Here is a 13,870-nt window from a genome sequence, read left to right as displayed (position 1 = left end):
ACGAGTATCTCGAATAAAGAGAGAGAGTTGATATTCAGGGCACACAACATCCTTCCGCAGAGGTATGACCGGTAAGAGATCGTTGTATATGCTCATTGAGTGCCGTGGCCATTACCCAATACCCAGCCTCAAGGCCCTATTTGGGGTGGGGTTATGATCCCACCAAAGCTGCGCACCATGAAGCAAACTGAGGTGACTTTACAGTCGGATTTAAAACATCAATACGATAGGGGATTGGTCAAACTCCCTTTGCGAGTAATTCACATGAAGTCTGAGAGGTGATGAAGCATGGGGAAACTCTATGGTTTCTCAAGGTTCCTTTGATATCATCCACATCACATTTCAAATCATTTTAAAATGTTATTTGTCCTACAGTCGCCGATAAACAGGTGTAGACACTTACCGTGAAATGCGACTTATACAAGCCCGTTAAACCACAATCCAGTTAAAGAAAATAAGAGTAAGAAAAATATATAGCAAACTTAAAGTTTTTTAACAAAAGTAACTCAATGAACAATAACAATAACAGAGGCTTATATACAGCTCTTTTCGGTTCCTTTCCGTCAGAGAATGGTGAGCAGAAACCATTATGTACAAAATAACACACAAAAGCCACAATTGGTTAGGAGCCTGCTAAACGGCAGCCATCCCCTCAACCTCAGCCTGTAATCAAAACATCCGTATTAACAGTTACAGAACAGTCCGGTTGCCGTTCTCCTCAGAGGCCCTGGGTAATTGCTTCGTGTGTTTGAGCTGATAGAGTACAACCTTTATGAGCGCCTCTACTAAGGCTCTGCTTCCTCCTTCCCTGTATTGTCTCTGTGTTCACAAACACTGACACGGCACACAAACCACACACGCTATCCTCCTACCACACACACACACACACACACCACACACACACACACACACAACACACACACACAACCACACACACCACACACCACACACCACACACACACACCCACAACACACCACAGAGAGCAGAGCACAGAAGCAGCAGCTGGTAGGCCTTGTACTTTGTTGCTTTTTTGGTGTCCTGGGTGTTCCTTCCCTGCGGTCCATGTCCTGGACATGAGTGGGTCAGGAGAAGCCGCAGCTCTCTCTTGTGAATCATTCAGGCTCTAGATTAAAAGCTGTGCATGTCCTACCATACAAGAACCAAGGCCCGCCAGAGGATGGATCAAGAGAGGGATGAGGGGCGAGAGGAGAGGAGATGAGAGAGGGGGAGTAGAGACAAGAGAGAGAGAGAGAGACAGAGCCAGAGAGAGAGGAGAGACGAGAGAGGGAGAGATGAGAAGAAGGAAGCAGAGTGGGAGGGAAAAGAAGATTAGAGGGTGGTGAGGTGAAGAGAGAGAGAGTAGAAATTAGGCGGAGAGTGGAGGGAGAGAGACTGAAGGAGAGAGAGAGAGGAAGACGAGAGAAGAGAGAAGAGAGAGAGAGACGAGAGAGAGGAGAGAGAGAGAAGAGAGAGAGAGAGAGAGAGAGATGAGAGAAGAGCAAGAGACGAGAGAGAGAGGAGAGAGAGTGACGGAGAGACGAGACAGAAGTTGGGAGAGTAGAGAGCAGAGAGAGAGAAGGGAGAGAGAGTGGGAGGGGGGAGGTAGAAGGGCTTTCCTGGGTGCTGAGCCGGTTTTGCAACTTGCCACCAAGATGGTTCCCAGCCGGCCCCCCTTCCCTTTTCCTTACAGCCGCACACACTCAAGGGCGCGGACGCGCGGGCACCGGCCGAACGTATCCCCTAGAAAATGTAACACAGGGGGTGAGGCTTTTTTTCTCCCACTCTTTGGCCCGACAAACTAGTCGTTTTACCGAACGGCCTCTCTAGGCGCATGTAGTCACATTACAACATGGAAACCCCAGGCATTTTTTCCCCATTCATTTTAACGGTGATGACCATATGAATTACCGCTTGATTTTCTGCCATAAGGTCGATAACGTTTAGGGACGTGTTAACATGAAATCTGATACGTCATATGATGAAACATCCATGGAACAACGGACTATTAATGGGTTTAATCAAGATGATTTGTATGTCACGAAGTAGCCCGACTAGGTGTCTGATTGTTTGTCACAGTGTGTATGTAAGCAAGTATGTGTGTCTGTCCATGACGGTGTGCATGGAGCGATGACACACTGTTCAGGAAAGCCTCCCTGTCTGAGGTTCTGGCTGGGAGGAAATGAGGCGGCATACGCCCAAACAGCGACAGCCCCATCAAAAACAGACGTAAACAAACAAACAAAGTGGCAGCACACTGGAGGGGGAGCAGAGCAGAAGGAAAACGTTTCAAGTCCCCATCAACATGTTTCACAAATGGGAGAAATGTACTGTTACAGTGTGATATTGTCCATGACATCGTTAGGACTTGTTAAGCCAGGTTCTCTGCTGAGGGTTCATTGGAGGTTTTAGGGCATTGGTGGTTTGTCAGTGGTTTCTGTATCTAGAGCTGAGACCTGAGGCAGTCTTAGGTGCTTCAACAGACTCACATTGAGTTGATGAGTTCAAATGTAAGTAACCTTCTCCATGGCTCCTGTGAAAGGCCCTAAAGGCCCCAGTGTGGCCCCTGCCCGGGATGCATCTCTGCCTGCCAGACCTCCAGTTCTCTGACTGTGGCCCGCACACGCTTTCATCGCCACATACAGACCACAATAGCATACCAACACACACACACACACACACGTACAAACAAACACACACACACACACACTTGCCTACGTACAGAAAAGTAGCTTATGTTTATCTACTCTACTCTTTCTCTCTCTCTCTTTCTTTCTCTTACTCAAACATACACACATCTTTCAGACATGCAAGCACTATATGACAATGACAATCGGAATGACAGACAATGTGCAGTGCACACAACACAGGAGAACATTTTAGCGTGGTGGTAGTGGCGCACATTTTCGAGGGGAACATCGGCGTGCCCGCGTCCGCCCCCTTGAGTGTGCTGGCTGTAAGGAGAAGGGAAGGGGGCCGGCTAGGAACATCTGGTGCACAGTTGCACCGGCTCAGCCACCAGAAGCCCCTCTACCCCCCCCTCCCACTCTCTCCCCYCTTTCTCTTACCCCCCCCCCCCCCTCTTTCTCTCTTCCCCCCCGCTCCTTCTCTCCATCCATCTCTGGCGGGCCTGGTCTTTATAGAGACATCACAGCTTTTAATTAGAGCCTGACGATTCACAGAGAGAGGCTGCGGCTTTTGACCCACTCATGTCCAGGAGCTTGGACCCAGGGAACAGACACACAGACACAACAAAGCAACAAGTACAGGCCTGCCAGCTGCTTCTCAGTGTGGGTGTGTGTGTGTGTGCGCGAGCGAGCATACGTGCGTGTGTGTGTGTCAGTGTTTGTGAACACAGACAAATACAGGGAAGGAGAAGCAGAGCACTTAAGTAGAGGCCCGCTCATAAAGGTTGTACTCAGCTCAACACACGAAGGCAATACACCATGGGCTCTGAGGAGACGGCAACCGTTTGGACTGTCTGTAACTGTAATACGTGTTTTATTACATGGCTGAGGTGAGGGGGACGGCTGCCGTTTACAGGCTCCTAACCAATTGTGCTATTTTGTGTGTTATTTTGTACATAATGTTTCTGCCACCATCTCTTTTGACCGGAAAAAGCTTACCAGTACCCCCTGTATATAGCCTCGTTATTGTTATTTCATTGAGCTACTTTTTTAACTTTTTAGTTTATTTAGTCAATATTTTCTTATCTCTTATTTTCTTAACTGGATTGCTGGTTAAGGGCTTGTAAGTAAGCATTTCACGGTAAGGTCTACACCTGTTGTACTCGGTGCATGTGACAAATAACATTTTAAATTGATTTGAAATGTGATTGTGGATATACAAAAGGGAAACACTTGAGAAACCATAGAGTCTTCCATGGCTCATCCAACCTCTCAGACTTCAATGTGAATTACTCCAAAGGGAGTTTGACCAATCCCAGGGGCCCTATCGTTGATGTTTTAAATCCCCTGTAAAGTGCACCTAGTTTGCTTCGTTGGTGGCAGACTTTGGGATCATAACCCCCACCCCAAAAGGCCTTGAGGCTGGGTATTGCGGTTGAATGGGACCACGAGTCACTCTATGAGCATCATACAAGTCTCCTTACCGTCATACCTCTCTGGAAGGATGTTGGTGCCTGAAATACACAACTCTCTCTCTTATTCGAGGTGAGACCCTGAAACGGCCATCGGAATGGAAATGTCACTGTAATCAAAAGGAGGCCAAAGAACAAACCCATCAAATGTTTTCCCTATGTTAAGACGTCAGGAAATCCCCCTGTTTGTCTTTGAGTGAGTGGAGGGGTATTGGGAGTATTATTGACAGACAGGGAGATGGCTGGCGCCTGGGTAGGAGAGGAGAAGAGACTACAACAGCAGCCTATAGCTGGATGATACAGGATCTGTAAGAGCTGTCAGCTTCAGTCAGCTGTCTGCTTGACTGGCGCTTGACAGGCTTCTGATGGAGCTCGGGCCTTAGTGAGGATCAGGGACTACTGAGAATGGACTGCTCTGGGTCTCTAATGAAAACACACACACAACAGGAGCTCTGCTAGGACATCAAACAGACTGAGACTTCAAGGCTCAAAATAGACTTTGTCTAGTCGAAAATACAACATTTTACAAAATGGTTTGTAGTGTTTTCAGTCTTTGTAAGTGCATTGTCGAAGGAGATGGGGTGAAAACCGTCCAGACTTATGCAAAACACAAAAACAAAGGTATATCCTTGAGTCCCTTGTTATCCGCTATAGCACGGGGATTGTGCTGTGATCCCCACAGCCCCTCTCTCTGGTTTAGCGTCTAAGCCCGTCTGACTTAGCTTGGCTCCTTCTTCGTTAGGGCCTAGTTCCTCTTTACGGGACAGTTGTGCTCTGTGTCCAGACAGGGGGGGGGGGGGGGAGGATGAAGTGGAGGATAGTGGGATGAAGGGACATGGTGGAGAAATTAGGTATAAAGCAGTGAATCATGCTGGACAATTTCCTCTTAGATCCCAGGCCCCAGGGGGAAGTTGTGGTGTGTGTGTATGTGGTGGGGGGAGGGGGGTAGACCAGAGGGGCTGTTGTAGGCCAGGGAGCCAGGGAGAGGAGAGCACACACACATGCCCCAGACAGACAGGCTGTGTGTGGCAGACTCTGGGTCGCCCGTTATGCCCCCTTGGCGTCCTCACAATGCAGACATGATGTTCTTTATGTATGTATAATGCACTGTTGACACAGCCTTGTTATTTCAGTGTATGTGAGCCCCTCTGTCTGGAAGAGGATACACTCCATCGTGTGTGGGTGCGTGCGTGCATGCTTGTGTGTGTGTGTATGCACCATAATGCATACATACTCAGCGGGGCTCATGATAGTGTGAGTACAGTATATATTACACAATTTATGTGTGTGCGCGTATTAGGAAGGGTCTTCCAGACGGCACCGTGAGCGTTAGCAGAAGAACCCTCCTCCTTGTGGCCCCACAAAAGGGTCCAGAGATCCAGAGAACCTCCCACCACCCAGAACACGTATTGCCTGCCCCCTATCTGCTCTGTTCCCCACCTTGGGCCCCGGCCCCAGGCCCACTCAACACCCCCAGCAGGAAATGCATCTTCACCATCCTGAAATGAAAAACAAATGTTCCATCCAACAGTTTGTTTAATCCTTAGGGTGAGGAGGTCACCTCCATGGCAGGACTACGTATGTTTTGTCTCTGGGTGCTAGCGAGCGTGCTTTTAAAAGTGTACAGTTAAGACTGGGTAGGTGTGGTTTTACGAAGGGACAGAATTGGGGTGCTCTGGAGTGGGAGTTCTTCACTCTCTTTAGTTAAAGGGTGCCAAGGCTGGTTTTAAAAGGCAAAGGCAGAGTGTGTAAAAGTGCACTGCCAAGTCCTGTTTTTATGAGCTTTTACTGTTTAATGGCATGGCGTAAGATAATGAATCGCAGAGGCAATCAATGTGCTTCTACTCCAAACAAAGGGAGAGTCAAGAATGCGACCAAGTCGGCACCATGTTTAAAATGGTTCATTTGATTAGGGAATTACCCTGCATCTATCAATTGATCTGTAAACTGTACGATGGAATGAAGATCGATGATTCTGTTTCTACCCCCCGAAGCACCTTTCTAAGGCATGCAGGAAATATTGACATACAATTGATTCAATGAAATGAATGAGTGAGATCAAATAATTTATTGTGATCGAAAAAATGGAAGACACCCCACAATGAAAGCATGAGAATGAGAGCCCCACCCTCTCCTCTGCTATGTGACTGAAGTGGAACGTAATTGACATCTGCCCTATTATTCCAGCCAGGATGATAAATGTGTAATATTCCACCCAATGTCCCCTTGAATGTTTAATTGGACCCACGGTCTCCTTTTACACCATCCCCTGGTTTGCTACAGCTATCCACAGCTTGCTAACACTCACACACAAACCTACACACACCCGCTCGCACCAGCACACACACTAGCAGAGCCACACACATGCACGCGCACATACAGGCACGCAAGCAAGTATGTACACAGGCGCACACGCACGCTCAACCACTGACACACACACACACTGACACACATACCGACAGAGCTTTTTTATTTTGCTCGTCAGAAATGAAACAACATTTAGCCATTCGTTAGAGTTAACTAAAGCTAATTATTCCTTCTTTTCTGATGGTTCTGCGGGGTAGCAGTTCCATGTATTTAGGCCCAGATGTGTGTGTGTGTGTGTGTGTGTGTGTGTGTGTCAGTCAGGGGAAGATGATGTTGTGCGGCTCTCTCTTGAGTTTCGGTGTATCAGACACAGCGGACTAGTCATCACGCCTGCGCTCTGCGTGGCCCTCTGACGTTGCCGTAGTGACACCATCCGTAAAGTAGAGCCAGAGGTGGTGAGCAAGCGCCAATTTTAACCCGGAGAGGGGTACCATTTCAGGGGAGCAGAGTTGTGAGTGACTCTGCAGAAGTTTTGTTTTGATTTCCAAAATTGGGGCCTGGTCTGCCGGCTTGCCTATGTTAAGGTTGTTAGCGATGTGGTGTTGGCGGTTAGCCACATATTTACCAAGTATTTACAGGTAGCTCTCTCATTAGCAAAGTCTAAGTATGCATACTCAGTGTTGACAGATCAGAAACTGACCGAGCGTTGACTGGAAGTTTACTGAATGGTTTCATCGTCAGACAGTGCCCTTCCCTCAACACTGGACCATTCCTGGATACTGGACCATTCCTGGATACTGGACCATTCCTGGATACTGGACCATTCCTGGATACCGGACCATTCCTGGATAGCGATCCTGGGGAACGTTCCATTGTCTTTGTCACAGTCATTCAGCAGCTCGACGGAGGAAAAAAATCCAACTCCATATTAACCATCGGGCAGATTAATCACTGTGTCAGTCATGCATTATTTTCCGGGGCTTCTCCCTGCTAAAGACGCTCATCTCCAAGTTGGGTTTTCGATCTGACTTATTGTCAGTGAAATGGAGCTTCAAAGGCGGGACCGGTGGACTAACCTGCTGCTTAATCTCCCGACAGAGCCTCCGCCGCATAGATGAGAAAATAATGACCCACCTAATCCCAACATTAGCTTTTTAAATCGGAATGCATGTGTTTTAAATCATCCCTGCTAAGCAGGATGGGTGATTGTAAGCAGAGCACTGGGGGAAAGAGAATGAGAATGAGAAAGAGAAGAGAAAGTACGATTCAGAGTAATCTTGTTAGGCTAAATGACGCTGTGCAGATAGGCTCTTGTCATCCGGTTGGCAAGATGGACTTGTTCTCATAAAAGATTATCCTCTCTGGACAAAGAGGGTGTTTTTTTCTTTCTCTTTTTCGCCGGCACATCTCTATCTTTCCCAATTCCCAACTATTTCCCCTTTTTTCCAAATTTCCCTCCATCTTTGTCTCTCTCCCTCTCTCGCCCTCTTTCCTACCTCTCTCTCTCATACACTGTCACTCAAAAGCCCCCGCTACATTTCTTCATTTTCTTCATTATCATCCTCCTCCTCTTCCCCCTCTTCTCTATTACTCACTCTCTAAACTCTGTCACTTTTAGATCCTATCTTTTCATGTGAACATCTGTAGACCTTGGCTCACCACATGTCCTTACCATTTTACATGCACTCCATGGACAGTGTGTGTATGCGGGTATCTTCTTCCAGACAGAAGAGCTCGTCGGTGCGAGTGAGAGGAGCTGGCTACAGATACGTTCCCCTTCGCGGCATTATAAATGTATGTGTGAGGAGGCCTTTAATGGCTGCTAATCCAATTTCTGCCACTGAAATCAAATCTCGCTGGCGCCAGTAGTCCCCTCCTACCCTCACAAATAATGGCTTTCGCTTTGGCATGTTTATGAAGGAGATGAGCCGCCAGAAATTCCAGCTTTTACCGTACTAAATCCACCAGAATCTTCTTCGGAATTGTTTTGATCCCCTACCCTCAACCCCCTTCTCCTAAGAAACATATTAATTGATGGTCTCGGGATGATGGCGGCGTTTACTGGCGGGATGAGGTAACGAAAAGGAGAGGAGAGGGTTTACTTCAGAGGAGGAACCCATTTACCGCTCGTCTTAATGCCTTCTCAAGGTTGGTCCCATCGATTTCCTCCAACCGCAAGCGGAGCAGATAAGGTTAGGCCTTCGATTGGTGCACTGCCTGCTGGAGCCCGAGCACTGGGTGGATGAAGTCACTTGGCCGTGCTGCCAGTCAGTCAGTACACACACACACACACACACACACACACACACACACACACACACACACAACAAACAACACACACACACACACACACACCACACACACACACACACACACACACACACACACACACAGTGGTCATGGCCTCAGCGATTATAGATTTGCATGCAGGTACACACTCCCACAGTGGCAGCCACCAGGTCTGTATTTCGAAATAATCATCCCTTTTCTTTCTCTCTCTATCGAGGTCTGTTTTTGTCAATGTCCTCATTGAACTGAGCCCATTCTTGGCAGCGTGAAGAACGGAACATGAACCTAATGATGGAAAAATAGAACGTTATTTATTACAGAATTCAAACACTCACTCATCGTAAGGAATACATTTTCTCCGGTTTATTCGGTTCTCGAAAACAAAGATATTGGATTTGGAGATAGGTGAAGGGAGTTTTGGCTCCGTCTTTCACCCCTGTGTAAAATGCTATTCAATTAGACAAGTTGAATGGACCGCAACTCAGAGTGCCATGGGCATATCTCCTGAGAGATAGCATAGTGTTATCGTTACTATACAACAGGCCTGCAGAACAGCATTCCTGTTGGGATATCTGGCTATGTCTCAACCACCATCAGAGATAGAAAGAGAGAGATGTGAATGAGGGAGAGAGAGGGAAAGAGAGAGATGTGAAAGAGAAATGGTAAGTGATGGATCTCAACCGGACTTGTCTTGGAATGTCCCAGTCAGCAGAGGTCAGGGTGGAACTCCCACCCCAGTGCATGTAGGGAAGTCTAATCTGCCTCTCCCAGGTGCTTTGGCAGCCGATAAGATTGTATGTGACATTAGAAGGTCCGAGACACATTTCTCAAAGATCTTGAGCTGATATGGAAGAGCGTACACACCCAGGCACACATGTACATATCCTAGTCTTAGACAAACACACAGACACAATGCAGGCTTGGAGCGTACTCCAGAGCTTTCTTCAGGTAGCAAGAACTTTACCAGAACTAGACCTGGCTCATGCAGTGAGACCAAGATTGGGCTTACTCACACACAGGCACAAATACTAATGTACACACACACACACACACACACACCATGTCTATAATACACACTCAAAGAAATCTGTCTCTTATACACATCTAGATGTGTATAAGAGACAGCACCCTCAATGCTTCTGGGTGTGTCATCCAGGCCAAGGTCATGACCTGTGTGTGTGTCAGTCAGGGGAAGATGATGTTGTGCGGCTCTCTCTTGAGTTTCGGTGTATCAGACACAGCGGACTAGTCATCACGCCTGCGCTCNACACACACACACACACACACCATGTCTATAATACACATACAGTGATGATGGTGGGGTCATCCTCTGCCACCACAACAGCTTCTGTTTTTGATTCAAAACTACAAAACATTTTGATTTGCTTATAATGTTTTGTTTGTTTGTTACATTTACTCTGACTATGAACCCGTCCACATACAAAGTTTTAGTTGGGAGATTTTATCTACAAAAAAAAACATTATACAATTAAGGATTGCAGAAGTGATGCGACATGTGGCCAAAACTGAAAAGAAAATGGGGGAGAAAAATAGTAAAAGTATTTTCTGAAATGAAAGCCATTCTTCAATTTTGGCAGTAAGTTTAAATTCTGGGTCAGCGTGGGGTAAAACAAAAATAGCTCAAATTATTTGAAGATTTCTGTTCCTTCCAAGACAAATTATCTGTACTCGCTCTAAGATTTATGAATTTGTTCCTTGTTTGGAAAGTAATTGAGTTCACTTCTTAATAATTTATTTCCTGGTAAATAAAAAATAATAATTTGAGGAACTCTGGCTTGCATAATCATCTTAAGTGATTACATTGGTTGTAAATATACCATCATAAAAGCGTTGTGTATTCACTCTGTGTTACGCCCTGGTAAATGCTAAATGTGAAAGAGACAGACCCTGATATGATGTGCCATCTCATAAGCCTTATGTCAGATGCAGAGGGGGTAAGATCTATGTTCTCTTGGTATTGGTTGCCCTCTAGCTGTCAGCCTGGAGAACTCTGGTTATGAAATAGAACCCAGCGTAGTCCATGCTTTCATGGACACAGTGGTCAAACAGAAACAGAAACAGAAAAGTTAATCTGCTCACTTGGACAGCTCTGATGACATTCCGGACGTTTGGTTTTTACAGTTCACATTGTCCTGGAATAAATGAGATATTTTGAGATATAAGAAGCATATTAATGACGTGAGGCAGACAGACCTCAGACCTGGGACAAATACATAATATGTCAAGGTATGAGGGGTTGAGCGTTATGCATGCACTACAGTCATAACCATACTGTAACTCACCCAAAGAATCGAAAGCGACATTTACGAAACAAGCATAGCAACTTTGCTGTAAATGTTTTTCAATTGGAGGTCACGGAAAGTTTAGAGCAAGATGTATGTTTTCCCCATGAGGTGTGATTTTAAACTCTTTATGCTCTGAAGAGGGGATTTCTTTCAATAAGATATTGCGCGTCGGCAGCGTAATTTTTCGCCCTCGGAATGGCCGATGTGACCAAAAATAGCTAGCTAGATTGAATTGATTGCAGGAAATGGCTCTGAAATGTGGAAGTTAAATTGTTTGATATTTGTGCAACTGTAACATTACACTCGTTAAAAGAGCGAAAACAGATACTTTTTAATAATTTTATATGTCCCCATTTCTTGGAAATAATATAAAAATATATATTTTACAGTGTGGTGCTGAGATATTCAATTGAACCAGACTTTTTTTTGGGTGGCTTTAAATGGCTGGCGTTTGGCCAGGCCATATGAGAAGGTAATTAGAGGTAATTCTGCCACATATTACACACTTTAGCCTTATTATCCTTAGTGAAATGGCATGAACAAGTGCAATAATAGGACACGGAGCCAGGTTTTGCAAACCTACCGTTGAGACACCCATTTATGTAGCATTTTTCAGTATTTTCCCCCCTCGGCGAACCATAGCATGCCTTGTTTCTTGCTGTGCCAAATCAGGATCCAGATAGCATCTCATCATCCAAGCCTGACTCTAGTTTTCCCCCCATCAGATGTTATTTTCCTTCAGATCACTTACCTACTCAAAACCAGCAGAGCTATGCCACTGGGCAGAGGGGTTGGCAGCAGGATGGTGCCCCCACCACCACCACCCGAAGCCAACCGTTATTCACACACATACACACACCTCGTTATATTATTTGTGTCTTTTGGCAGCCAAACTGCTGCCTTTTGGTTCAGTAGCCTCTGTCATAGGGAACCATGGGTACCGAGGTACCGCCGCACACTGTTCCATTAGCACAGATTCCCAACATGCTTTGCCCACACCAGTGACACCAATGACACCTGGGATACATTAAGATACATTAACCCTGGGCTTGTGAACAAGGACCTTTCCAGTTCGGAAAGAGTGTTATGCAATTTCCCCAAAGAGAGAGAGAGAGGTGATGGGGCTGAATAAAGGCAGAATCTTGCTGCCAACCGCTCTGCCCAGTGGCATAGCTCTGCTGGTTTTGAGTGGGTAAGGAGGGGACCAAGATATATGGTATATGTACATTAGCTGTTTTTTAGAGACACCAAAGGGATGGAATAAAGGTTTTTACTGTGTTCCTTTTTTACATTGATGCACTGCTCTTCTAATAGGCTCTCTTTTCCTTCTTGTCTTTGTGCTTCAGGAGGATCAGGGAAGCACCGACCCAAAGAACCAAAGAAGTCCAACAAGCAGAGGCTCCGGTTCCAGGCCCAGAACCAGCACAGTGACCACCTGGCATCCATGAGCTCCAGCCAGTAGAGGACTGAGTCCCACCCCCACCCCCCAACACCCCTTGGAACCTAAACAACACAAAGCTGCTAGCTGCTGCTCCACAAACCTCCACCCTCCACCCTCCACTCCTCACCCCCACCCCAGCACACAGTCACACTACACCATATTAATGACCCTACACATGTCTATGGTTGTAGTAAAGTACACATATGCCCTCTGTCCCTGTCTCTCTCTGTCTTCTGCTGCTTCCCTCGTACCGCATCGTAGTGTACCGCTGACAGATCAGCCAATCGCCGCCCCCCCCCCCCCCCCCCCCCTCTCTCCCCCCCCCCCCCCCCCCCCCCCCCCCCCACCTCCCCCCCCACACACACCCCAACCCCCCCCCCCCCCCCCCCCCCTATTTGACCCCACTGTGACATCATAGAACTCATAGAAACACTCGTTCCCTTTGCTCACACGTCATGTACTTCTGGGGAGAACAAACCAGCGAGGGGAGACCGACACACACCGACTGACAGACTGAGGACGCGGAAGAGCAGGAGAATGAGGAATGAGATGGATGTTGATAATAGTGACGACGGTCCAGCAATGGGGGGTGGCAACGGAAGACGTCAAGACGATGATTCTGACGGAGCGAGGAAGAACGTGCGAAGAGATAGAATGAGAGGATGATCAAGAGAAGAGGAGAGATTTGGCAGACGCAACAAGGGTGACGGCTATTATGTGACATCTTGAAATAATTGAGACTTTTCTGTATCTATTTCAAAGCAAACTCTTATTTTCCCCCATTAGAGGCGGAGTGTTCCTTGTATGGCCTTTTTGTTCATTGTGTACATTTTTTGAGAGTCACGTTAAGAAATACCATGCGTAGTTGAAATGTATTTTATTCTCAGCACAAAATGTTTACGTCCAGAACCGCTTCAATGCTCTAACTGTATGGTGTGGATAAAGACATGTTAGTTTGTTCGACTTAGCATGGCAACAAACTCACGTGTACATGGTTGATGAGTTTATCTAATTATAAAACCTATTACTGTATTTTCGGTATTGACTCCTTCAGCGTTCTAGATGTTTCAGAGAAAAGGATGTAATACCAAGCTACAGATTCAAAAAGATTGAAAACGAAATAATAAAACATAGCCAACACATAGCTATTACATTTATATGGTATATATATGATTTATTTATTGATTCTATTTTGTACTTTTGTGTTCGGTGACAATTTTGTCTCGTACTGTTACTCCTCTGTGCTGAAATATTATTTGAATCCCACAATACAGATATCTTTAAAAGAGCCTCTTGTTTGTGTCTGGTCATGCGAAACAGTTTGCGTGTTCATTTGAGCTCATCGACTGATTTCAATGTCTCAAAAACGACAAAATAAAAGTGCGTACTTTGTTTGACATTCTCTGGGTTTGGTATTCAGGATTCGACAA

At 46.2% G+C, this 13,870-nt stretch overlaps 1 protein-coding gene across 1 annotated transcript in view; it reads left to right on the top strand.

Annotated features, from left to right (window-relative positions):
* rspo2 (R-spondin 2) overlaps window positions 1-12,723 on the top strand; it is an 83,356-nt gene extending 70,633 nt beyond the window's left edge. Inside the window, exon 5 of the mRNA XM_023989350.2 lies at window positions 12,346-12,723. Within this exon, the coding sequence (XP_023845118.1) occupies window positions 12,346-12,461 (116 nt within the window). The 3' untranslated portion in view covers window positions 12,462-12,723. The remainder of the gene's footprint in view (window positions 1-12,345) is intronic.
* Window positions 12,724-13,870: the final 1,147 nt, after the last annotated feature.

The sequence above is a fragment of the Salvelinus sp. IW2-2015 genome, linkage group LG6.1, assembly GCF_002910315.2.
Source record: "Salvelinus sp. IW2-2015 linkage group LG6.1, ASM291031v2, whole genome shotgun sequence".
Lineage (NCBI taxonomy): Eukaryota > Metazoa > Chordata > Actinopteri > Salmoniformes > Salmonidae > Salvelinus > Salvelinus sp. IW2-2015.
Note: the sequence above shows the minus strand (reverse complement) of the source record. Positions and strands in the feature narration are given on the sequence as shown.